This window comes from Coregonus lavaretus (assembly GCF_964263955.1).
Source record: "Coregonus lavaretus genome assembly, contig: HAP1_SCAFFOLD_2263, whole genome shotgun sequence".
Lineage (NCBI taxonomy): Eukaryota > Metazoa > Chordata > Actinopteri > Salmoniformes > Salmonidae > Coregonus > Coregonus lavaretus.
The window spans coordinates 7,501-35,000 of record NW_028158682.1 but is presented as its reverse complement, the minus strand read 5'-3'; the positions used below and the strand labels follow the sequence as shown (position 1 = coordinate 35,000).

General features: G+C 49.8%; 1 protein-coding gene across 2 annotated transcripts in view; it reads left to right on the top strand.

Moving 5' to 3' along the window:
* The window catches only part of traf7 (TNF receptor-associated factor 7), a 45,515-nt gene extending 28,249 nt beyond the window's left edge, over nt 1–17,266 (top strand). Inside the window, exons 16-20 of one of the 2 annotated variants that reach the window (XM_084197933.1) lie at nt 5,366–5,488; nt 7,791–7,910; nt 11,024–11,155; nt 15,096–15,215; nt 17,180–17,266. In XM_084197933.1, coding sequence (XP_084054059.1) covers nt 5,366–5,488; nt 7,791–7,910; nt 11,024–11,155; nt 15,096–15,215; nt 17,180–17,194 — 510 coding nt within the window. In that variant the 3' untranslated portion in view covers nt 17,195–17,266. Of the gene's footprint in view, nt 1–5,365; nt 5,489–7,790; nt 7,911–10,586; nt 10,793–11,023; nt 11,156–15,095; nt 15,216–17,179 lie in introns of those variants that run through there. The other variant, XM_084197934.1, reaches the window with a different exon arrangement.
* The last annotated feature ends 10,234 nt before the right edge of the window (nt 17,267–27,500 follow it).

Here is a 27,500-nt window from a genome sequence, read left to right as displayed (position 1 = left end):
ACCAACAACTTTAACCTTTAACCCCAGGCCTCCTCTTCTTGTACAGTACCAGGCTGATCAACAGCTTTAACCTTTAACCCCAGGCCTCCTCTTCCTGTACAGTACCAGGCTGATCAACAGCTTTAACCTTTAACCCCAGGCCTCCTCTTCCTGTATAGTACCAGTCAGACCAACAGCTTTAACCTTTAACCCCAGGCCTCCTCTTCCTGTACAGTACCAGGCTGATCAACAGCTTTAACCTTTAACCCCAGGCCTCCTCTTCCTGTACAGTACCAGGCTGATCAACAGCTTTAACCTTTAACCCCAGGCCTCCTCTTCCTGTACAGTACCAGGCTGATCAACAGCTTTAACCTTTAACCCCAGGCCTCCTCTTCCTGTACAGTACCAGGCTGATCAACAGCTTTAACCTTTAACCCCAGGCCTCCTCTTCCTGTACAGTACCAGTCAGACCAACAGCTTTAACCTTTAACCCCAGGCCTCCTCTTCCTGTACAGTACCAGTCAGACCAACAGCTTTAACCTTTAACCCCGGGCCTCCTCTTCCTGTACAGTACCAGTCAGACCAACAGCTTTAACCTTTAACCCCAGGCCTCCTCTTCCTGTACAGTACCAGGCTGATCAACAGCTTTAACCTTTAACCCCAGGCCTCCTCTTCCTGTACAGTACCAGGCTGATCAACAGCTTTAACCTTTAACCCCAGGCCTCCTCTTCCTGTACAGTACCAGTCAGACCAACAGCTTTAACCTTTAACCCCAGGCCTCCTCTTCCTGTACAGTACCAGTCAGACCAACAGCTTTAACCTTTAACCCCAGGCCTCCTCTTCCTGTACAGTACCAGGCTGATCAACAGCTTTAACCTTTAACCCCAGGCCTCCTCTTCCTGTACAGTACCAGGCTGATCAACAGCTTTAACCTTTAACCCCAGGCCTCCTCTTCCTGTACAGTACCAGTCAGACCAACAGCTTTAACCTTTAACCCCAGGCCTCCTCTTCCTGTACAGTACCAGTCAGACCAACAGCTTTAACCTTTAACCCCAGGCCTCCTCTTCCTGTACAGTACCAGGCTGATCAACAGCTTTAACCTTTAACCCCAGGCCTCCTCTTCCTGTACAGTACCAGTCAGACCAACAGCTTTAACCTTTAACCCCAGGCCTCCTCTTCCTGTACAGTACCAGTCAGACCAACAGCTTTAACCTTTAACCCCAGGCCTCCTCTTCCTGTACAGTACCAGTCAGACCAACAGCTTTAACCTTTAACCCCAGGCCTCCTCTTCCTGTACAGTACCAGTCAGACCAACAGCTTTAACCTTTAACCCCAGGCCTCCTCTTCCTGTACAGTACCAGTCAGACCAACAGCTTTAACCTTTAACCCCAGGCCTCCTCTTCCTGTACAGTACCAGTCTGATCAACAGCTTTAACCTTTAACCCCAGGCCTCCTCTTCCTGTACAGTACCAGTCAGACCAACAGCTTTAACCTTTAACCCCAGGCCTCCTCTTCCTGTACAGTACCAGTCAGACCAACAGCTTTAACCTTTAACCCCAGGCCTCCTCTTCCTGTACAGTACCAGGCTGATCAACAGCTTTAACCTTTAACCCCAGGCCTCCTCTTCCTGTACAGTACCAGTCAGACCAACAGCTTTAACCTTTAACCCCAGGCCTCCTCTTCCTGTACAGTACCAGTCAGACCAACAGCTTTAACCTTTAACCCCAGGCCTCCTCTTCCTGTACAGTACCAGTCAGACCAACAGCTTTAACCTTTAACCCCAGGCCTCCTCTTCCTGTACAGTACCAGTCTGACCAACAGCTTTAACCTTTAACCCCAGGCCTCCTCTTCCTTTACAGTACCAGTCAGACCAACAGCTTTAACCTTTAACCCCAGGCCTCCTCTTCCTGTACAGTACCAGGCTGATCAACAGCTTTAACCTTTAACCCCAGGCCTCCTCTTCCTGTACAGTACCAGTCAGACCAACAGCTTTAACCTTTAACCCCAGGCCTCCTCTTCCTGTACAGTACCAGGCTGATCAACAGCTTTAACCTTTAACCCCAGGCCTCCTCTTCCTGTACAGTACCAGTCAGACCAACAGCTTTAACCTTTAACCCCAGGCCTCCTCTTCCTGTACAGTACCAGTCAGACCAACAGCTTTAACCTTTAACCCCAGGCCTCCTCTTCCTGTACAGTACCAGGCTGATCAACAGCTTTAACCTTTAACCCCAGGCCTCCTCTTCCTGTACAGTACCAGGCTGATCAACAGCTTTAACCTTTAACCCCAGGCCTCCTCTTCCTGTACAGTACCAGTCAGACCAACAGCTTTAACCTTTAACCCCAGGCCTCCTCTTCCTGTACAGTACCAGTCAGACCAACAGCTTTAACCTTTAACCCCAGGCCTCCTCTTCCTGTACAGTACCAGGCTGATCAACAGCTTTAACCTTTAACCCCAGGCCTCCTCTTCCTGTACAGTACCAGGCTGATCAACAGCTTTAACCTTTAACCCCAGGCCTCCTCTTCCTGTACAGTACCAGTCAGACCAACAGCTTTAACCTTTAACCCCAGGCCTCCTCTTCCTGTACAGTACCAGGCTGATCAACAGCTTTAACCTTTAACCCCAGGCCTCCTCTTCCTGTACAGTACCAGTCAGACCAACAGCTTTAACCTTTAACCCCAGGCCTCCTCTTCCTGTACAGTACCAGTCAGACCAACAGCTTTAACCTTTAACCCCAGGCCTCCTCTTCCTGTACAGTACCAGTCAGACCAACAGCTTTAACCTTTAACCCCAGGCCTCCTCTTCCTGTACAGTACCAGTCAGACCAACAGCTTTAACCTTTAACCCCAGGCCTCCTCTTCCTGTACAGTACCAGGCTGATCAACAGCTTTAACCTTTAACCCCAGGCCTCCTCTTCCTGTACCAACAGCTTTAACCTTTAACCCCAGGCCTCCTCTTCCTGTACAGTACCAGTCAGACCAACAGCTTTAACCTTTAACCCCAGGCCTCCTCTTCCTGTACAGTACCAGTCAGATCAACAGCTTTAACCTTTAACCCCAGGCCTCCTCTTCCTGTACCAACAGCTTTAACCTTTAACCCCAGGCCTCCTCTTCCTGTACAGTACCAGTCAGACCAACAGCTTTAACCTTTAACCCCAGGCCTCCTCTTCCTGTACAGTACCAGGCTGATCAACAGCTTTAACCTTTAACCCCAGGCCTCCTCTTCCTGTACAGTACCAGGCTGATCAACAGCTTTAACCTTTAACCCCAGGCCTCCTCTTCCTGTACAGTACCAGTCAGACCAACAGCTTTAACCTTTAACCCCAGGCCTCCTCTTCCTGTACAGTACCAGGCTGATCAACAGCTTTAACCTTTAACCCCAGGCCTCCTCTTCCTGTACAGTACCAGTCAGACCAACAGCTTTAACCTTTAACCCCAGGCCTCCTCTTCCTGTACAGTACCAGGCTGATCAACAGCTTTAACCTTTAACCCCAGGCCTCCTCTTCCTGTACAGTACCAGTCAGACCAACAGCTTTAACCTTTAACCCCAGGCCTCCTCTTCCTGTACAGTACCAGGCTGACCAACAGCTTTAACCTTTAACCCCAGGCCTCCTCTTCCTGTACAGTACCAGGCTGACCAACAGCTTTAACCTTTAACCCCAGGCCTCCTCTTCCTGTACAGTACCTCAGGTCTCAGCTCTTCTGATGGGAGAGGACAGACAGAATCACTGAGGTAGAGAGCGAGAGAGAGGAGGGGAGGGGGGGGAGAGAGAGGGAGGGAGGAGGGGGGGGAGAGAGAGGGAGGGAGGAAGGGGGGGAGAGAGAGGGAGGGAGGAAGGGAGGGAGAGATCTCCTTGACAGGGCGCTGTGCTCCCTCTATCACCGTGGTAACTGGGAAAGAAAGAGGGAAGAATGATGTCACTATTGTAAGGGACTTTCCTCTCTTTCACAACTCTCTCTCTCCCTTCAGTGTTTCAGCTCAATGACATCATCTGCACTGTTAACGCCTGATAACTTTGTAACTGTGTGTGTGTGTGTATGTGTCTGTGTGTCTGTGTGTGTCTGTGTGTGTCTGTGTGTGTGTGTGTGTGTGTGTGTCTGTGTGTGTGTGTGTGTGTGTTACTGTAATAATACTGCTGCCCTGCTCTAAATGTGTAGTTCTCACATCTGTCTCTCTCTGTCTGTCTCCCCCCCCCCTCTGTCTCTCCCCCCCCCCCTCTGTCTCTCTCTCCCCCCCCTCTGTCTCTCTCTCACTCTCCCTCTCCCCCCTTCTCTCTCCCCCCTTCCCTCTCTCCCCTTCTCTCCTTCTCTCTCTCCCCCTTCTCTCTCCCCCCTTCTCTCTTCCCCCCTTTCTCTCCCTCTCTCTCCCTCTCCACCCCTTCTCTCTCCCTCTCTCTCCTCCCCCCCCCTTCTCTCTCCCTCTCTCCCCCCCTTCTCTCTCCCTCTCATCCTCTCCCTCTCCTCTCCTTCTCTCTTCCTCTCCCCCTTCTCTCTCCCTCTCCACCCCTTCTCTCTCCCCTCCTCTCCCTCTCCCCCCTTCTCTCCCCTCACCCCCCTTCTCTCTCCCTCTCCCCCCTTCTCTCTCCCTCTCTCTCTCTCCTCTCCCCCTTCTCTCTCCCTCTCCCCCCTTCTCTCTCCCTCTCCCCCTTTTCTCTCTCCCTCTCCCCCCTTCTCTCTCCCCTCCCCCCCTTCTCTCTCCCTCTCCCCCCCTTCTCTCTCCCTCTCCCCCCTTCTCTCTCCCTCTCTCCCCCCCTTCTCTCTCCCTCTCTCCTCTCCTTCTCTCTCCCTCTCCCCCTTCTCTCTCCTCTCCACCCCTTCTCTCTCCCCTCCTTCTCTCCCTCTCCCCCCCTTCTCTCTCCCTCTCCCCCCCTTCTCTCTCCCTCTCCCCCCTTCTCTCTCCCTCTCCCCCCTTCTCTCTCCCTCTCCCCCCTTCTCTCTCCCTCTCCCCCCCTTCTCTCTCCCTCTCCCCCCCTTCTCTCTCCCTCTCCCCCCTTCTCTCTCCCTCTCTCCCCCCCCTTCTCTCTCCCTCTCTCCTCTCCCTCTCCTCTCCTTCTCTCTCCCTCTCCCCCTTCTCTCTCCCTCTCCCCCCTTCTCTCTCCCTCTCTCCCCCCCTTCTCTCTCCCTCTCTCCTCTCCCTCTCCTCTCCTTCTCTCTCCCTCTCCCCCCTTCTCTCTCCCTCTCCCCCCTTCTCTCTCCCTCTCTCTCTCTCCCTCTCACCCCTTCTCTCTCCCTCTCTCTCTCCCTCTCCACCCCTTCTCTCTCCCTCTCTCCCCCCTTCTCTCTCCCTCTCCACCCCTTCTCTCTCCTTCTCTCCCTCTCTCCTCTCCCTCTCCACCCCTTCTCTCTCTCCTCTCCACCCCTTCTCTCTCCCCTCCTTCTCTCCCTCTAGGTGTGGGACATAGTGGGGACAGAGTTGAAGTTGAAGAAGGAGTTAACAGGACTGAACCACTGGGTTCGTGCTCTGGTGGCCTCCCAGAACCACCTCTACAGTGGATCATACCAGACCATCAAGGTAGGTCAGGGTGTGGCATCATAGCTGAAAGCATAGGGATGTGGTTGGCCAGTCTCTGGGTCTGTTACTAAATATAGAGGGGGGGGTAGAAGTCTCTCTGAGCTGCTAACGAAGACCCAGGGGACTGGAGGGAGGGGGGTAGAAGTCAGTATGGTAGATTTTAGATTTATTATCCCCATCTCTCTCTCTCTCTCTCCCCCCTCTCTCCTTCCCCATCTCTCTCTCTGTCCCTCCCCTCTCTCCTTCCCCATTTCTCTCTCTCTCTCTCCCCTCTCTCCTTCCCCATTTCTCTCTCTCTCTCTCTCCTCCCCTCTCTCCTTCCCCATTTCTCTCTCTCTCTCTCTCTCTCCCCCTCTCTCCTTCCCCATCTCTCTCTCTCTCCCCCCTCTCTCCTTCCCCATCTCTCTCTCTCCCCTCTCTCCTTCCCCATCTCTCTCTCTCTCCCCCCTCTCTCCTTCCCCATCTCTCTCTCTCTGTCCCTCCCCTCTCTCCTTCCCCATCTCTCTCTCTCTCCCCCCCTCTCTCCTTCCCCATCTCTCTCTCTGTCCCTCCCCTCTCTCCTTCCCCATTTCTCTCTCTCTCTCTCCCCTCTCTCCTTCCCCATTTCTCTCTCTCTCTCTCCCCTCTCTCCTTCCCCATTTCTCTCTCTCTCTCTCTCCCCTCTCTCCTTCCCCATTTCTCTCTCTCTCTCTCTCTCTCTCTCTCCCCCCTCTCTCCTTCCCCATCTCTCTCTCTCTCCCCCCTCTCTCCTTCCCCATCTCTCTCTCTCCCCTCTCTCCTTCCCCATCTCTCTCTCTCTCCCCCCTCTCTCCTTCCCCATCTCTCTCTCTCTGTCCCTCCCCTCTCTCCTTCCCCATCTCTCTCTCTCTCCCCCCTCTCTCCTTCCCCATCTCTCTCTCTGTCCCTCCCCTCTCTCCTTCCCCATTTCTCTCTCTCTCTCTCCCCTCTCTCCTTCCCCATCTCTCTCTCTCTCCTCCTCTCTCCTTCCCCATCTCTCTCTCTTTGGCCCTCCCCTCTCTCCTTCCCCATCTCTCTCTCTCTCTCCCCCTCTCTCCTTCCCCATATCTCTCTCTGTCTCTCCCCCCTCTCTCCTTCCCATCTCTCTCTCTCTGTCCCTCCCCTCTCTCCTTCCCCATCTCTCTCTCTCTCTCCCCCTCTCTCCTTCCTCATCTCTCTCTCTCCTCCTCTCTCCTCCTCTATCTCTCTCTCTGTCTCTCCCCCCTCTCTCCTTCCCCATCTCTCTCTCTCTCTCTCTGTCCCTCCCATCTCTCCCCCACGTCGTGGCATGTTTTGGTGGAGCTCTCTGATTTGTGGAGCTAGTGAACATTCCACCATTGCTATGGGGATGGAAGTTGATGACTTGCAGCTGTGATTTATCTGTCTTTCTACAGCTGAGCAGAGCTGGAGAAACGGAGTGTCTGTTGTGTTTCTGCCAGACTGCCTGTCTGTAAATGCCTGCTGTCTGTTGTGTTTCTGCCAGACTGCCTGTCTGTAAATGGCTGCTGTCTGTTGTGTTTCTGCCAGACTGCCTGTCTGTAAATGGCTGCTGTCTGTCTGTCTGTGTGCTCTGTCTTGTTCCAGTACAGTGAATAATCATTCTAAACATTTAGTAAAACTCTCCCCCACCTCCTCTTCCCCTCTCCCCCCACCTCCTCTTCCCCTCTCCCCCCACCTCCTCTTCCCCTCTCCCCCACCTCCTCCCCTCTCCCCCACCTCCTCCCCTCTCCCCCACCTCCTCTTCCCCTCTCCCCCACCTCCTCCCCTCTCCCCCACCTCCTCCCCTCTCCCCCCACCTCCTCTTCCCCTCTCCCCCCACCTCCTCTTCCCCTCTCCCCCACCTCCTCCCCTCTCCCCCACCTCCTCCCCTCTCCCCCACCTCCTCTTCCCCTCTCCCCCCACCTCCTCTTCCCCTCTCCCCCACCTCCTCTTCCCCTCTCCCCCACCTCCTCTTCCCCTCTCCCCCACCTCCTCTCCCCCTCTCCCCCACCTCCTCTTCCCCTCTCCCCCACCTCCTCTCCCCCTCTCCCCCACCTCCTCTCCCCCTCTCCCCCACCTCCTCTTCCCCTCTCCCCCCACCTCCTCTTCCCCTCTCCCCCACCTCCTCTTCCCCTCTCCCCCACCTCCTCTTCCCCTCTCCCCCACCTCCTCTCCCCCTCTCCCTCTCCCCCACCTCCTCTTCCCCTCTCCCCCACCTCCTCTTCCCCTCTCCCCCACCTCCTCTTCCCCTCTCCCCCACCTCCTCTCCTCCTCCCCCACCTCCTCTTCCCCTCTCCCCCCACCTCCTCTTCCCCCCGGTCATCAGATCTGGGACATCCGTTCTCTGGACTGTGTTCATGTCCTCCAGACCAGCGGGGGCAGCGTCTACTCCATCGCTGTCACAAACCATCACATCGTCTGTGGCACCTACGAGAACCTCATACACGTAAGATACAGACACAGACACACAGAGAGACAGGCAGGCACAAGGGTTTGTACCGGCCTCAAGGGAACAGGGGACATGATTTGTACCGGCCTCAAGGGAACAGGGGACATGATTTGTACCGGCCTCAAGGGAACAGGGGACATGATTTGTACCGGCCTCAAGGGAACAGGGGACATGATTTGTACTGGCCTCAAGAGAACAGGGGACATGATTTGTACTGACCTCAAGGGAACGGGGGACATGATTTGTACCGGCCTCAAGGGAACAGGGGACATGATTTGAGGTGGTGATGATGATGATGGTGATGATCAGGTCTTGACATTAACGTTTTTGGCCACTTATACTTCAGACAAGTAGGACATATTTTTTTACTTGTACAACAGCTCAACTAGACAATAATAATAATAATATGCCATTTAGCAGACGTTTTTATCCAAAGCGACTTACAGTCATGTGTGCATACATTTTTACATATGGGTGGTTCCCGGGGAATCGAACCCACTACCCTGGCGTTACAAGCGCCGTGCTCTACCAGCTGAGCTACAGAGGACCACAAGTCACTTTTATATAAAATGGTCACTTTATATAGAATGGTCTGTAACCCCCCTGGTTCCATCATTGTATGACGCGAGGAACCACTTTACAAAACAAAATGCATGACTGTCTTTTTGTTCCCCCCTAGAGAATCAGCCAAATGGAGGCTACCCTCTGTCTAGTGGCTACTCTGCATATTCAAGCCTGTCTCAAAACTCAACGCTGCCATTCTAAGGCTCTTCTGGAGGACGGTGGTCCACACTCGGTGGCCTATTTTAAAATATTGCAACGTTTACAATTACAACCAAATACTTTTGTCTTTTTTTTATTTTTATAAAGTATTCCCCTCCTGAGTCCTTAATTAAACAGACTCTGGGCCAGTTCTGAGACGACAGAGCTCAAAATGTAAGGGTGTCCTTAATTTAAACAGACTCTGGGCCAGTTCTGAGACGACAGAGCTCAAAATGTAAGGGTGTCCTTAATTTAAACAGACTCTGGGCCAGTTCTGAGACGACAGAGCTCAACATTAAGGGTGTCCTTAATTTAAACAGACTCTGGGCCAGTTCTGAGACGACAGAGCTCAACATTAAGGGTGTCCTTAATTTAAACAGACTCTGGGCCAGTTCTGAGACGACAGAGCTCAAAATTAAGGGTGTCCTTAATTAAACAGACTCTGGGCCAGTTCTGAGACGACAGAGCTCAAAATTAAGGGTGTCCTTAATTAAACAGACTCTGGGCCAGTTCTGAGACGACAGAGCTCAAAATTAAGGGTGTCCTTAATTAAACAGACTCTGGGCCAGTTCTGAGACGACAGAGCTCAAAATATAAGGGTGTCCTTAATTAAACAGACTCTGGGCCAGTTCTGAGACGACAGAGCTCAAAATATAAGGGTGTCCTTAATTAAACAGACTCTGGGCCAGTTCTGAGACGACAGAGCTCAAAATATAAGGGTGTCCTTAATTAAACAGACTCTGGGCCAGTTCTGAGACGACAGAGCTCAAAATATAAGGGTGTCCTTAATTAAACAGACTCTGGGCCAGTTCTGAGACGACAGAGCTCAAAATATAAGGGTGTCCTTAATTAAACAGACTCTGGGCCAGTTCTGAGACGACAGAGCTCAAAATATAAGGGTGTCCTTAATTAAACAGACTCTGGGCCAGTTCTGAGACGACAGAGCTCAATTTTTTATTTTTTTTAAAGCAATGAGGCTGATGCAACAGGATCAGACCATGTAGCTTAAAATGTTGATAACGTTCTTATCTCTTCATATTATAAAGCTCAACGATGCGCTCATGGCTGTAGGCTACGCGCAAATGTTCCAAAAATGCAATTAGTGGGAAAACACCGTTCTCAAAAGCGTACTGCAGGAGCGGTCTCATGTGACAGAGATGAAAATATCCGTTAGAAATTAAAGAGAGGGTGTGATTGGCATCAACTAGCGTGGGTCCACCGGACAGTAAAACAAACGTTGATTTTTGAAAAACCAATAGAACAGGAGAAATGCTGGTTTCAATGGAATATTACGTGTTTTAAAATAATTCCCTCAACATTTTCTGTGGTTGTATTCCGGCTAGGCTAAGCTACTTTGAAACAAAGTAAGACATGCTTAATAAAATGACATATAAAACGTCCAGGGTTTTAAACAATTTTAAAGTTTTATGGTTAAATCGTTTTCAAAATGCTGACCGCCTACACTCGGATTCAAGGTGGGTGATTTATTGCGGTGCGCAACAGGAACTGGCCTTCACTCCGGTCTTGTGACTATTTGATCTGAACAAGTGCCTCGAGTATGTTGACAGAATCAAGCCTTTAGACGTTCATGTTAATTTAAGACGTGACAGGCGTTTTTAGCCTGTGTGTAATTTTAAGTCTCATTTCAAGTTTGGCTACATTTTTCTGTCGCCTCCCTCGTGTCAGCATCGGTTTGGACATGAGGCTGTAGCCAAAATGCAGATCACCTTCACTTTGACATGTAGGCTTTTTATTAAATTTATGTACATGGAAAAATAGATTTGAGTATTAAACTGTACTTGGCCATTCGAACAACTTTTTTGTCCGACATTTATTTGTATTTTTTTTTACATGTCCTGGACAAGAGGACAGTCGTTAATGTCGAGCCCTGATGATGATTGTGTTCTCTAGGTCTGGGATATAGAATCTAAGGAGCAGGTGATGATGATGATGATTGTGTTCTCTAGGTCTGGGATATAGAATCTAAGGAGCAGGTGATGATGATGATGATGATGATTGTGTTCTCTAGGTCTGGGATATAGAATCTAAGGAGCAGGTGATGATGATGATGATTGTGTTCTCTAGGTCTGGGATATAGAATCTAAGGAGCAGGTGGTGATGATGATGATGATGATGATGATGATGAATGTGTTCTCTAGGTCTGGGATATAGAATCTAAGGAGCAGGTGATGATGATGATGATGATTGTGTTCTCTAGGTCTGGGATATAGAATCTAAGGAGCAGGTGATGATGATGATGATGATGATGATTGTGTTCTCTAGGTCTGGGATATAGAATCTAAGGAGCAGGTGATGATGATGATGATGATGATGATTGTGTTCTCTAGGTCTGGGATATAGAATCTAAGGAGCAGGTGCGTACCCTAACTGGTCATGTGGGGACCGTGTACGCTCTAGCAGTCATCTCTACACCAGACCAGACCAAGGTGTTCAGCGCCTCATATGACCGCTCACTCAGGGTAAGACTGTCTGACCGTCTGTCTGTCTGTCTGTCTGACCGTCTGTCTGACCGTCTGTCTGACCGTCTGTCTGACCGTCTGTCTGTCTGTCTGTCTGACCGTCTGTCTGTCTGTCTGTCTGACCGTCTGTCTGACCGTCTGTCTGACCGTCTGTCTGTCTGACCGTCTGTCTGACCGTCTGTCTGACCGTCTGTCTGTCTGTCTGTCTGTCTGTCTGTCTGTCTGTCTGTCTGTCTGACCGTCTGTCTGACCGTCTGTCTGACCGTCTGTCTGACCGTCTGTCTGACCGTCTGTCTGACCGTCTGTCTGTCTGTCTGTCTGACCGTCTGTCTGACCGTCTGTCTGTCTGTCTGTCTGACCATCGGTCTGTCTGTTACACATGTCTGTCTGTCTGATCGTCTGTCTGTCTGAACGACTGGGTCACGTCCATAGATACAGAACAAAAAGACTGACCGACTGGGTCGCGTCTCTGGCAACCGAACCAATAGAACGAACGACCAGCCGGCTTGGGCAGCAACCCTAGATTTGTGTCGGGACTATATCTTGTGGAAGGATTAAATAGTATGAATAAATTAATCAAAATAACGTTTTTAATGAAAATATGTCAATCATTATTTGAATATGTTGGTAACCCGTTGTATAAAAGTGATAATGACCTCGAAGCCGGTGTTTGGAGGATAAATTGGCACGGTTTGCCTATATATATATATATATATATATATATATATATATATATATATATATATATATATATATATATATATATATATATATATATATATATATATGAAATAATAATTCCGGTTGACCAAGACACTGTTCCTGTTTTATGACTGAAGAGATTTGTAAAATTCTGACCCCAATTTAATTCCACGAAATTATGCTAATTAACCTATAGACTGATAAGCATGACTGGTCAAATGTCTTTTTGGCGGCTAACTGACTACTGTAACCGTTAACATCCCTAGTCTGACTCTCTGACCACCATCTGTCTGTCCGACCTACCGTATGTCTGTCCGACCGTCTGTCTGTCCGACCTACCGTCTGTCTGTCCGACCTACCGTCTGTCTGTCCGACCTACCGTCTGTCTGTCCGACCTACCGTCTGTCTGTCCGACCTACCGTCTGTCTGTCCGACCTACCGTCTGTCTGTCCGACCTACCGTCTGTCTGTCCGACCTACCGTCTGTCTGTCCGACCTACCGTCTGTCTGTCCGACCTACCGTCTGTCTGTCCGACCGTCTGTCTGTCCGACCTACCGTCTGTCTGTCCGACCGTCTGTCTGTCCGACCGTATGTCTGTCCGACCGTATGTCTGTCCGACCGTCTGTCTGTCCGACCGTATGTCTGTCCGACCGTCTGTCTGTCCGACCTACCGTCTGTCTGTCCGACCGTCTGTCTGTCCGACCGTATGTCTGTCCGACCGTATGTCTGTCCGACCGTCTGTCTGTCCGACCGTATGTCTGTCCGACCGTCTGTCTGTCCGACCTACCGTCTGTCTGTCCGACCGTCTGTCTGTCCGACCGTATGTCTGTCCGACCGTATGTCTGTCCGACCGTATGTCTGTCCGACCGTCTGTCTGTCCGACCTACCGTCTGTCTGTCCGACCGTCTGTCTGTCCGACCGTATGTCTGTCCGACCGTATGTCTGTCCGACCGTATGTCTGTCCGACCGTCTGTCTGTCCGACCGTCTGTCTGTCCGACCGTATGTCTGTCCGACCTACCGTCTGTCTGTCCGACCGTCTGTCTGTCCGACCGTATGTCTGTCCGACCGTCTGTCTGTCCGACCTACCGTCTGTCTGTCCGACCTACCGTCTGTCTGTCCGACCTACCGTCTGTCTGTCCGACCGTCTGTCTGTCCGACCTACCGTCTGTCTGTCCGACCGTCTGTCTGTCCGACCTACCGTCTGTCTGTCCGACCGTCTGTCTGTCCGACCTACCGTCTGTCTGTCCGACCTACCGTCTGTCTGTCCGACCGTCTGTCTGTCCGACCTACCGTATGTCTGTCCGACCGTCTGTCTGTCCGACCGTATGTCTGTCCGACCGTCTGTCTGTCCGACCTACCGTCTGTCTGTCCGACCTACCGTCTGTCTGTCCGACCGTCTGTCTGTCCGACCTACCGTCTGTCTGTCCGACCGTCTGTCTGTCCGACCTACCGTCTGTCTGTCCGACCTACCGTCTGTCTGTCCGACCTACCGTCTGTCCGACCGTCTGTCTGTCCGACCTACCGTCTGTCTGTCCGACCGTCTGTCTGTCCGACCTACCGTCTGTCTGTCCGACCTACCGTCTGTCTGTCCGACCTACCGTCTGTCTGTCCGACCTACCGTCTGTCTGTCCGACCGTCTGTCTGTCCGACCGTCTGTCTGTCCGACCTACCGTCTGTCTGTCCGACCTACCGTCTGTCTGTCCGACCGTCTGTCTGTCCGACCTACCGTCTGTCTGTCCGACCGTATGTCTGTCCGACCGTCTGTCTGTCCGACCTACCGTCTGTCTGTCCGACCTACCGTCTGTCTGTCCGACCGTCTGTCTGTCCGACCTACCGTCTGTCTGTCCGACCGTATGTCTGTCCGACCGTCTGTCTGTCCGACCTACCGTCTGTCTGTCCGACCTACCGTCTGTCTGTCCGACCTACCGTCTGTCTGTCCGACCGTATGTCTGTCCGACCGTCTGTCTGTCCGACCTACCGTCTGTCTGTCCGACCGTCTGTCTGTCCGACCTACCGTCTGTCTGTCCGACCTACCGTCTGTCTGTCCGACCGTCTGTCTGTCCAACCGTCTGTCCGACCGTATGTCTGTCCGACCGTCTGTCTGTCTGTCTGTCCGACCGTCTGTCTGTCCGACCGTCTGTCTCTGTCTGTCCGACCGTATGTCTGTCCGACCGTCTGTCTGTCTGTCTGTCCGACCGTCTGTCTGTCTGTCTGTCCGACCGTCTGTCTGTCTGTCCGACCGTCTGTCTGTCTGTCCGACCGTCTGTCTGTCTGTCCGACCGTCTGTCTGTCTGTCCGACCGGTCTGTCTGTCTGTCCGACCGTCTGTCTGTCTGTCCGACCGGTCTGTCTGTCTGTCTGTCTGTCTGTCTGACTGACTGTGTGTATGAACTAACTCTGTGTGTTGTAGGTGTGTATGTGTATTAAGTAATAAAGGAAACACTTGAGTAAATGAGAGAGAGAGAGAGATATATATATATATATATATATATATATATATATATTGAAAGCATGTCCTTCCACACAGGTGTGGTTCCTGAGTTAATTAAGCAATTAACATCCCATCATGCTTAGGGTCACGTTTAAAAAATGCCCAGTTGCCCGTTATTTTGGTTACCAACGTCCAGAATAAGAGATCTCAGCGACTTTTTGAAAGAGGGGGGTCTCTCAAAAGGGGGTTTAAAAGGGGCGTGTCATCAGACCTCAATCCGATTGGACACTGGGAGCGGCGCCAGAGACGGCGTTTTCCCGCCACCATCAATAAAACACCAAATGATGGAATTCCTCGTGGAAGAACGGCGGTCGCATCCCATCCAATAGAGTTCCAGACTCTTCTAGAAGCTATTCCAAGGTGCATTGAAGCTGTTCTGGCTGCTGGTGGCCCAACGCCCTGTTTAAAGACACTTTTACGTTGGATGTTTTCTTTATTTTGGCAGTTACCTGTATATATCAACTGTGTGTGTGTGTGTGTGTGTGTGTTACTGTGTGTAATATACGAACTCTTCCTGTGTGTGTGTCTGTGTGTGTGTCTGTGTGTGTGTCTGTGTGTGTGTCTGTGTGTGTTACTGTGTGTACTATACAAACTCTTCCTGTGTGTGTGTGTGTGTGTGTCTGTGTGTACTATACGAACTCTTCCTGTGTGTGTGTGTCTGTGTCTGTGTGTGTGTGTGTGTGTGTGTGTGTGTGTGTGTTACTGTGTGTAATAAACGAACTCTTCCTGTGTGTGTGTGGGTTCCAGGTGTGGAGCATGGATAACATGATCTGTACCCAGACCCTCCTCAGACACCAGGGGAGTGTGACTGCTCTGGCCGTCAGCAGGGGGCGCCTCTTCTCCGGAGCCGTAGACAGCACCGTCAAGGTACCGCAGCGACTGGCGATCAATACGTCAGTCAGTCAGTCAACCTAACCCTCTACTAAGCTAACATATGGAAGGTTATACCAAGGATCATTTAGCTATTTGATTTGGAATTGTAAGACCCCCTTAAGGTATAAAAAAATTAATAATAATAATAAATTATTTGATGAAACATTTAATTTGGCATTACTGCTATTAGCCAATAGAAACGCTTTGAAAAACAGCTTCACTACATGGAACATCAGATTGTCCCCAAAAAATCTAAAGGAAGTTTGTTCTGAATTGTCTGTCCTGTATCTGGGAGATATAACAAAGATCAGGAAACATTTTTATATATATATATATATATATAATAAAAAAAATTTGGAACATGTATTTAACCCCTTAAACAGTCTCCATATAGACTTCCATTCATTTTCAGACCTTCAGACGAGTCTTGTGGGCCTCCTGGAGTAGAACAACCGACGTGTTCGTGAGAGACTCACCTTTCCACAGAGGAGTCATAGCCCAAACTGTTGGGACGCTAGACGTGTTCCTTTCCACAGAGGGGGTCATAGCCCAAACTGTTGGGACGCTGGACGTGTTCCTTTCCACAGAGGGGTCATAGCCCAAACTGTTGGGACGCTGGACGTGTTCCTTTCCCCAGAGGGGTCATAGCCCAAACTGTTGGGACGCTGGACGTGTTCCTTTCCACAGAGGGGGTCATAGCCCAAACTGTTGGGACGCTAGACGTGTTCCTTTCCCCAGAGGGGTCATAGCCCAAACTGTTGGGACGCTGGACGTGTTCCTTTCCACAGAGGGGGTCATAGCCCAAACTGTTGGGACGCTAGACGTGTTCCTTTCCACAGAGGGGGTCATAGCCCAAACTGTTGGGACGCTAGACGTGTTCCTTTCCACAGAGGGGTCATAGCCCAAACTGTTGGGACGCTGGACGTGTTCCTTTCCACAGAGGGGGTCATAGCCCAAACTGTTGGGACGCTGGACGTGTTCCTTTCCACAGAGGGGTCATAGCCCAAACTGTTGGGACGCTGGACGTGTTCCTTTCCCCAGAGGGGGTCATATCCCAAACTGTTGGGACGCTGGACGTGTTCCTTTCCACAGAGGGGTCATAGGCCAAACTGTTGGGACGCTAGACGTGTTCCTTTCCACAGAGGGGGTCATATCCCAAACTGTTGGGACGCTGGACGTGTTCCTTTCCACAGAGGGGGTCATAGCCCAAACTGTTGGGACGCTGGACGTGTTCCTTTCCACAGAGGGGGTCATAGCCCAAACTGTTGGGACGCTGGACGTGTTCCTTTCCCCAGAGGGGTCATAGCCCAAACTGTTGGGACGCTGGACGTGTTCGGGAGAAGATTTTCTGGGATGTTTCATTGTCTGACAAACACCTCTGTAGCTCTGGCACCTTTCATCGCAGGTGCGGAAAGCGCAACATCGGCGGATGCAGTGGATTGAGACGTAGCCCTAGTTTAAACAGACAGATTTTATGGGGATTTAAAAAAATAATAATATCAGAATTCCGCGGGGCCGCGAAAATTGCAGGAGAAGGGTTAGTCAGTCAGCCAGCCAATCAATTCATTCCTATATCACTCCCTGTTTGTCGTTAGTGCTCACAGTGCATTGTTTCTCTGTCCCGGTCTGTCTTTCTCTCTCTCTCTGTCTCTCTCTCTCTCTCTCTCTGTCTCTCTCTCTCTCTCTCTCTCTCTCTCTCTCTCTCTCTCTGTCTCTCTCTCTGTCTCTCTCTCTCTCTGTCTCTCTCTCTGTCTCTCTCTCTGTCTCTCTCTCTCTCTGTCTCTCTCTCTCTGTCTCTCTCTCTCTGTCTCTCTCTCTGTCTCTCTCTCTCTGTCTCTCTCTCTCTCTCTCTCTCTCTCTCTCTGTCTCTCTCTCTGTCTCTCTCTCTCTCTGTCTCTCTCTCTCTGTCTCTCTCTCTCTGTCTCTCTCTGTGTCTCTCTCTCTATCTATCTATCTAGGTTTGGACATGTTAGGTTGCGGTCGAGGAGATCAGCTTTATGTTCCAACCTCAGTGGACCACCCTGTGTCAAACGGACCATACGAACTCTGACACACACACACACACACACACACTCTGATTGTGCTTCATCATCCTTCAAGATCATGATTGTTTTTAAGATCTCTACTATATGAACTTTAACCCCTGATGTGGGCGGGGTCAGAAGTGGTCACGACCTCTGTGACCTTAGCCCTTAGCCCAGTGCATTATAGGAGGAGCTGCCTTACCTTAGCTCTGCCCACTGACTACGCCAGCCCTCCCCTGATTTGGACAATGCCAAGACTGAGACCTGAAGACTTGTGTTAGCTCCCCAGGATTCAGACCCAGGCTGTTAGACCCGTCCTGAGAAGTGCCATTACTGACCTGGGGGACTTCAGACTGGACCATTACTGACCTGGGGGACTTCAGACTGGACCATTACTGACCTGGGGGACTTCAGACTGGACCATTACTGACCTGGGGGACTGGACTTCAGACTGGACCATTACTGACCTGGGGGACTTCAGACTGGACCATTACTGACCTGGGGGACTGGACTTCAGACTGGACCATTACTGACCTGGGGGACTTCAGACTGGACCATTACTGACCTGGGGGACTGGACTTCAGACTGGACCATTACTGACCTGGGGGACTGGACTTCAGACTGGACCATTACTGACCTGGGGGACTTCAGACTGGACCATTACTGACCTGGGGGACTGGACTTCAGACTGGACCATTACTGACCTGGGGGACTGGACTTCAGACTGGACCATTACTGACCTGGGGGACTTCAGACTGGACCATTACTGACCTGGGGGACTGGACTTCAGACTGGACCATTACTGACCTGGGGGACTTCAGACTGGACCATTACTGACCTGGGGGACTTCAGACTGGACCATTACTGACCTGGGGGACTTCAGACTGGACCATTACTGACCTGGGGGACTGGACTTCAGACTGGACCATTACTGACCTGGGGGACTTCAGACTGGACCATTACTGACCTGGGGGACTGGACTTCAGACTGGACCATTACTGACCTGGGGGACTGGACTTCAGACTGGACCATTACTGACCTGGGGGACTGGACTACAGTGGAACAAGGATGGATTCACTAGGAACCAAACGGAAGCGACCTACCTGAATTTGTCAAATATAAACTATTGTTTCCGTTGCAAAACGTTTTGCCACGGTGTGCGACCTAATGAACCCACCCCAGATGTCAGTGTTTTTAGAATGAACAGGGATCCCTAAGGCTATGCTAGCAACAACTAGGACGTGTTCTCCACAACTCTGCAGTCCCACAGGGATCCCTAAGGCTATGCTAGGATACTAGGATGTGTTCTCCACAACTCTGCAGTTCCACTCTGTTGTTTTTTGCCATCATGATGATGCCAGGTGGGATGTGTTCAGGTCCGCTACTCGGCGGTTGTGTCAACGGTTTGAAATGATCCATACTGAAACATGTCCATCGTTAAGAAGACTGTGTGTGTGTGGAGGGGTATGATAGAGAAGTGGAGGTGTGTTCCACTGTTAAAGGTATCTCTCTCTCTCTCTCACTCACACAATCTCTACCGTACCCCTCCTTTCTCTAGCACAGTTCTCTCTCTCTCTCTACCGTACCCCTCCTTTCTCTCTCTCTCTCTACCGTACCCCTCCTTTCTCTCTCTCTCTCTACCGTACCCCTCCTTTCTCTCTCTCTCTCTACCGTACCCCTCCTTTCTCTCTCTCTCTCTACCGTACCCCTCCTTTCTCTATCACACAGTTTTCTCTCTCTCTACCGTACCCCTCCTTTCTCTCTCTCTCTCTCTACCGTACCCCTCCTTTCTCTCTCTCTCTCTCTCTACCGTACCCCTCCTTTCTCTCTCTCTCTCTCTCTACCGTACCCCTCCTTTCTCTCTCTCTCTCTACCGTACCCCTCCTTTCTCTCTCTCTCTCTCTCTACCGTACCCCTCCTTTCTCTCTCTCTCTCTCTCTACCGTACCCCTCCTTTCTCTATCACACAGTTTTCTCTCTCTCTACCGTACCCCTCCTTTCTCTCTCTCTCTCTCTACCGTACCCCTCCTTTCTCTCTCTCTCTCTCTACCGTACCCCTCCTTTCTCTCTCTCTCTCTACCGTACCCCTCCTTTCTCTCTCTCTCTCTACCGTACCCCTCCTTTCTCTCTCTCTCTCTCTACCGTACCCCTCCTTTCTCTCTCTCTCTCTACCGTACCCCTCCTTTCTCTCTCTCTCTCTCTACCGTACCCCTCCTTTCTCTCTCTCTCTCTCTACCGTACCCCTCCTTTCTCTCTCTCTCTCTCTCTCTACCGTACCCCTCCTTTCTCTCTCTCTCTCTCTCTCTACCGTACCCCTCCTTTCTCTCTCTCTCTCTACCATACCCCTCCTTTCTCTCTCTCTCTCTCTACCGTACCCCTCCTTTCTCTCTCTCTCTCTACCGTACCCCTCCTTTCTCTCTCTACCGTACCCCTCCTTTCTCTCTCTACCGTACCCCTCCTTTCTCTCTCTCTCTCTCTACCGTACCCCTCCTTTCTCTCTCTCTCTCTCTCTACCGTACCCCTCCTTTCTCTCTCTCTCTCTCTACCGTACCCCTCCTTTCTCTCTCTCTCTCTCTCTCTCTACCGTACCCCTCCTTTCTCTCTCTCTCTCTCTACCGTACCCCTCCTTTCTCTCTCTCTCTCTCTCTCTACCGTACCCCTCCTTTCTCTCTCTCTACCGTACCCCTCCTTTCTCTCTCTCTCTCTCTACCGTACCCCTCCTTTCTCTCTCTCTCTCTCTCTACCGTACCCCTCCTTTCTCTCTCTCTACCATACCCCTCCTTTCTCTCTCTCTCTCTACCGTACCCCTCCTTTCTCTCTCTCTCTCTACCGTACCCCTCCTTTCTCTCTCTACCGTACCCCTCCTTTCTCTCTCTCTCTCTCTCTCTACCGTACCCCTCCTTTCTCTCTCTCTCTCTCTCTACCGTACCCCTCCTTTCTCTCTCTCTCTCTCTCTACCGTACCCCTCCTTTCTCTCTCTCTCTCTCTACCGTACCCCTCCTTTCTCTCTCTCTCTCTCTCTACCGTACCCCTCCTTTCTCTCTCTCTACCGTACCCGTCCTTTCTCTCTCTCTCTCTCTACCGTACCCCTCCTTTCTCTCTCTCTCTCTCTACCGTACCCCTCCTTTCTCTCTCTCTACCATACCCCTCCTTTCTCTCTCTCTCTCTCTCTACCGTACCCTTCCTTTCTCTCTCTCTCTCTCTACCGTACCCCTCCTTTCTCTCTCTCTCTCTCTACCGTACCTCTCCTTTCTCTCTCTCTCTCTACCGTACCCCTCCTTTCTCTCTCTCTCTACCGTACCCCTCCTTTCTTTCTCTCTCTCTACCGTACCCCTCCTTTCTCTCTCTCTCTCTACCGTACCCCTCCTTTCTCTCTCTCTACCGTACCCCTCCTTTCTCTCGCTCTCTACCGTACCCCTCCTTTCTCTCTCTCTCTCTACCGTACCCCTCCTTTCTCTCTCTCTCTACCGTACCCCTCCTTTCTCTCTCTCTCTCTCTACCGTACCCCTCCTTTCTCTCTCTCTCTCTACCGTACCCCTCCTTTCTCTCTCTCTCTCTCTACCGTACCCCTCCTTTCTCTCTCTCTCTCTACCGTACCCCTCCTTTCTCTCTCTCTCTCTCTCTCTCTCTACCGTACCCCTCCTTTCTCTCTCTCTCTCTCTCTCTACCGTACCCCTCCTTTCTCTCTCTCTCTCTCTACCGTACCCCTCCTTTCTCTCTCTACCGTACCCCTCCTTTCTCTCTCTCTCTCTCTACCGTACCCCTCCTTTCTCTCTCTACCGTACCCCTCCTTTCTCTCTCTCTCTCTACCGTACCCCTCCTTTCTCTCTCTCTCTCTCTACCGTACCCCTCCTTTCTCTCTCTACCGTACCCCTCCTTTCTCTCTCTCTCTCTACCGTACCCCTCCTTTCTCTCTCTCTCTCTCTACCGTACCCCTCCTTTCTCTCTCTACCGTACCCCTCCTTTCTCTCTCTACCGTACCCCTCCTCTTGTCGCTCTTTTACTAATCGTGAAACATGCCTGAAACTGATCATGTAAATGTATGACTAGTTGATGTGATCAATCTTCAGTCTGGGGGGGTAAGGTAGAGACTGTGATCACGTCTTCTCTCTGATCCTGTTATCATTCTGTTGTATACTTGTATGATGTACGCCTGATTTTTGTATCTGATCATTAAAACAGTATACACTTTGGAGTGTGCGACTGGTCCCTAATGTTAAAGTAGTGTATACTTTGATGTGTGTTACTGGTCCTAAATGTTACTGTAGTGTACACTTTGAAGTCTGTGGATAGACCACGTACCCCCAGGGGATGGACCAGGTACCCCCTGTGGATAGACCAGGTACCCCCAGGGGTCCAGGACTCCAGGCTGCCCCCTGTGGATAGACCAGGTACCCCCAGGGGTCCAGGACTCCAGGTTGAGAACCGCTGTGTGCTTTAATAGATGTCTGTAATGAATATCTCCACAGCTCTCTGCTGCCCCCCTCTGGGCCTCAGGGGTAGTGCTCATCTAACAGTCACACGTCAGTGATAGAGACGGGGTAGTAGATAACGGTTGTTACATTTCCAATAGGAATTCACACACTAAAACCAATGGGATGCTTCATTAGTACAGTGAAGGAAGGCCAGGGTGTATTCTGGGAGATAACTGCCTTCAGCTCTGTTTTGTTGTGTTGTCTCTGATAACACCCCTTGAAGGCTGGTAATGCTTACTGGTTGGGTAGGTGAATGTTGGACGGACAGGCAGACAGACAGACAGACAGACAGCCATAGTAAAAGAGTCCAGTGGAGTCTGTATAGAACATTTTTATTTCTTTATTCTCGAGAGGATGACGGATGCATCACTGCAAGCACACCACGTTCCCACGGACCGCCATGACATCACCACGTTTTCATACTGTCAACACACAGCAGAGTAGATACACAGCTTATATATGCTCGCACACACACACACACACACACACACACACACACACACACACTTGCAGCGGGGCCCAGAAACCACTCTGGTCTCTGTCGACGCTCACAGGCAAAAAATAAAATAAAAAATAACTTTTTTCTTTATAAAAAAACAAACAAACAAGCAAACAGAAACAGTACTATGCTCCACGACACGTTTGAGCATTGTTTTTCTTCTTTATGTAATGGAGGTGGTTCTGTGAACCTGAAGACCTGTTAGCTCCAAGAGATGATACCTAGGTCTCAAGCCTTTAGCTCCGTAAGCTAACACAGTCTTGTGACCCCGGGGTTCAAGCCCAGTTGGCCACATTACCGGTCAAACGTTTTAGAAACACCTGCTCATTCAAGGGTTTTTTCTTTTCTTTTTTACAATTTTCTACATTGTAGAATAATAGTGAAGACATCGAAACTATGAAATAACACATATGGAATCATGTAGTAACCAAAAGAAGTGTTAAACAAATCAAAAATATATTTTATATTTGAGATTCTTCAAATAGCCACCCTTTGCCTTGATGACAGCTTTGCACACTCTTGTCATTCTCTCAACCAGCTTCATGTGGTAGTCACCTGGAATGCATTTCAATTAACAGGTGTGCCTTAAAAGTTAATTTGTGGAATTTCTTTCCTTCTTAATGCGTTTGAGCCAATCAGTTGTGTTGTGACAAGGTAGGGGTGGTAAACAAAAGATAGCCCTATTGGGTAAAAGACCAAGTCCATATTATGGCAAGAACAGCTCAAATAAGCAAAGAGAAACAACAGTCCATCATTACTTTAAGACATGAAGGTCAGTCAATACAGAACATTGTAGTCGCAAAAACTATCAAGTGCTATGATGAAACTGGCTCTCATGAGGACCGCCACAGGAATAGAACACCCAGAGTTACCTTTGCTGTAGAGGATAAGTTCATTAGAGTTACCAGCTTCAGAAATTGTAGCCCAAATAAATGCTTCATAGAGTTCAAGTAACAGACACATCTCAACATCAACTGTTCAGAGGAGACTGTGTGAGTCAGGCCTTCATGGTCGAATTGCTGCAAAGAAACCACTACTAAAGGACACCAATAAGAAGAGACTTGCTTGGGCCAAGAAACACGAGCAATGGACATTAGACCGGTGGAAATTTGTCCTTTGGTCTGGAGTCCAAATTGGAGATTTTTGGTTCCAACCGCCGTGTCTTTGTGCGATGCGGTGTGGGTGAACGGATGATCTCTGCATGTGTAGTTCCCACCGTAAAGCATGGAGGAGGAGGTGTTATGGTGTGGGGGTGCTTTGCTGGTGACACTGTCTGTGATTTATTTAGAATTCAAGGCACACTTAACCAGCATGGCCACCACAGCATTCTGCAGCGATACGTCATCCCATCTGGTTTGGGCTTAGTGGGACTATCATTTGTTTTTCAACAGAACAATGACCCAACACACCTCCAGACTGTGTGAGGGCTATTTTACCAAGAAGGAGAGTGACGGAGGGCTGCATCAGATGACCTGGCCTCCACAATCCCCCGACCTCAACCCAATTGAGATGGTTTGGGATGAGTCGGACCGCAGATTGAAAGAAAAGCAGCCAACAAGTGCTCAGCATATGTGGGAGCTCCTTCAAGACTGTTGAAAAAAATAATTCCAGGTGAAGCTGGTTGAGAGAATGCCAAGAGTTTGCAAAGCTGTCATCAAGGCCAAAAGGGTGGCTACTTTTGAAGAATCTCAAATATAAAATATATTTTGATTTGTTGAACACTTTTTTTTGGTTACTACACGATTCCATATGTGTTATTTCATAGTTTTGATGTCTTCACTATTATTCTACAATGTAGAAAATAGTAAAAATTAAGAAAAACCCTTAAATGAGTGTTCTAAAACTTTTGACCGGTAGTGTAGCTGTACCAGTGTTACATTCACCCTCTCTGTTACCCAAAGTAAAAAAATAACAGATAAAATCCCACTACCCCTGACTTACCCCTACACTACCCCCCTCATAAACCACTAGCTCTGGGGGGGATGATTGGTTACCGTTAGTTACCGTTTCCACGCTGGGTTTTCGGAGCATGTAGCAGAACATTCCGAAACAGATCACATGATCAGTTTTGAATGAACCAGGAAGGAGTCGAGGAATCGATTTTTATATAAGATATAACCCCTTTTTTTTTAAACATGGACGTTGCCATTTCTGTTGGAAGTTGCCGTTATCCACCATTTTAAGGTAGTCAACTGGGGGGTTGGGGGGATTCCTATGGGTTTGCCCACGCTGGCACAGATGTAAAAATGAGTCCTCAAAAAAAAAATCTATCTCTATACGTTTCACACAACCCCGAAAGGGTCAGCAGGTCACACTGTGTGATGTCATCAGAGGTCAGGTGTCATGTATATCGGCTGTACGGTACAGATAGTATATCTACAAGACACACCGAGATAACAGACCTAGCTAGTCAAACCAGAGAGAACAGACCTAGCTAGTCAAACCAGAGATAACAGACCTAGCTAGTCAAACCAGAGAGAACAGACCTAGCTAGTCAAACCAGAGATAACAGACCTAGCTAGTCAAACCAGAGAGAACAGAGAGGGTTGAGAGAGAGAGTCAAGCCAGACCACCACAAAGCAAGGCACATTTGATATAGAAAACAATACAATGTTGTTGCATCAAATGTAGCTAGACAGTGGAACACTAGATCTTCAAATGTAGCCAGACAGTGGAACACTAGATTATCAAATGTAGCCAGAGAGTGGAACACTAGATCATCAAATGTAGCCAGACAGTGGAACACTAGATCATCAAATGTAGCTAGACAGTGGAACACTAGATCATCAAATGTAGCTAGAGAGTGGAACACTAGATCATCAAATGTAGCTAGACAGTGGAACACTAGATCATCAAATGTAGCCAGACAGTGGAACACTAGATCATCAAATGTAGCTAGACAGTGGAACACTAGATCATCAAATGTAGCCAGACAGTGGAACACTAGATCATCAAATGTAGCCAGACAGTGGAACACTAGATCATCAAATGTAGCCAGACAGTGGAACACTAGATCATCAAATGTAGCTAGACAGTGTGATGACTAGATAATGTGATTTAACCAAACATTTTTTGGTATCCATGACTGGTGGTTACTGGTGATGTTACGTTTGATACCGGAGCTCCAAGGCCTGCGTCGAAAATCGAAGGTTAAGCAGATAACTTCGAGAGCAGTGTGCCGAGGCGCGTATCACTTTATCAGAAGGATGTCATCGATGACGTCCGAAGCTTCGTTTTTGATCACGTGCGTTTTTCAAAAAACCGTGGCTGGCATTCCAAAGACGTAAAAGACACGCCCCTCTCCACTCAGCCCTCCAATGAAAGTGGACGCTTCTGATGACGGCGAATCATGAGTTGATACTTGCAGGGCAAAGGACAAGGAAAGAATGAATTCATTTTAAATGGACCGCCCCCTTGGCCCGGAAATGTGTCAGTCGTTCGTCCCACGGTTGTGTTTTCAGTCATCGTGGAACCACCGGTAGCTGTTGTGTGGTTTATATGAGCTACAGTCAGTTGCGATTGCATCTCGTATCTTTGGTTAGAAGACAACGCATCCGCAGACATCGATGCCATCCAATGAGATCAGGTAAATCGAACATTACAAGGTGTGATGTCAGAAGCAGATACAGGAGAACTAAAACGATGACCGACCGACCACACCCAGATCACCTGGTGACCGACCACACCCAGATCACCTGATGACCGACCACACCCAGATCACCTGATGACCGACCACACCCAGATCACCTGATGACCGACCACACCCAGATCACCTGATGACCGACCACACCCAGATCACCTGGTGACCGACCGACCACACCCTGATCACCTGATGACCGACCACACCCTGATCACCTGATGACTGACCACACCCAGATCACCTGATGACTGACCACACCCAGATCACCTGATGACCGACCACACCCTGATCACCTGATGACTGACCACACCCAGATCACCTGATGACTGACCACACCCAGATCACCTGTACATAAAGACAGGCCCAGATGACCTGGACATAAAGACAGGCCCAGATCACCTGGACACAAAGACAGGCCCAGATCACCTGGACACAAAGACAGGCCCAGATCACCTGGACACAAAGACAGGCCCAGATCACCTGGACACAAAGACAGGCCCAGATCACCTGGACACAAAGACAGGCCCAGATAAAGCTCTCATTAAAATAAAAACAACCCTAAGCAAGATAATTTACATTTAAATTATTATTCAGAACAGTAAGAGAAGATAAAAGAAGTCATTATCTACAACTTTAAACACCTGCAGTCACTTCATTTCAAAAAGCCTTCAGAACGGCCCACATCATAAAATCACCATTAAAAATGTATTTTTGTTCTTGCAAATATGCACATATAATCTTTAATGTTCATAACTTGAATATTCCAACGATTCTCTCAGCTCTTAGAACATAAAGAGAGGCTGTAGTGAGTTCTGTCTGTCTGGATGGATGGATGGATGGATGGATGGATGGATGGATGGTTGGATGGATGGATGGATGGATGGATGGATGGTTGGATGGATGGATGGATGGATGGATGGATGGATGGATGGGTGGAAGGATGGATGGATGGATGGATGGATGGATGGTTGGATGGATGATGGATGGATGGATGGATGGATGGGTGGAAGGATGGATGGATGGATGGATGGATGGATGGATGGTTGGATGGATGATGGATGGATGGATGGATGGATGGATGGGGGATGGATGGATGAAGTTGGGAACGTCACCATAACGTTGCTGTAACGGTTATATAAAGTCCACGTTCACCCACACTCACAGTCCTGTCATAATCTTCTCTGGAACCCATCGGCATGGTAACGCATTGTACGGTAACCATGGTGATTATTAGCCCGACGATGTCGGAGATTGTCATGGCAACGTGAGGGCTGGAAATAAAGGTGGCGGGAGGGAGGGAGGGAGGGAGAGTGAGAGAATACATGGGGGGGGGGAAATAAAGGGAGAGATTAGTGAGGGAAGAGAGAGTGAGAGAGGTGGCACCATCACCATCACACTGCCTCCCCTCAGCCTAAAGTGAGGGCTCTGTTCAAATCCTTATCGTGGAAGTTCAGCGTCAGCGGGGAGAGACTGCGTTCACGCTTTAAACGCTGCATGCGTCGTCGGGCTCAATCGGGGGAAAAAAAACGATCTTTACGTTTCTCTGTCACGCTTCAATCTGTAACACTTCAGCTTTGCAGGTTTGAACAGAGCAGCTCAGTTCCATCAGGACGCAACCGCTCCGAGCGAACCCTAACCTCTA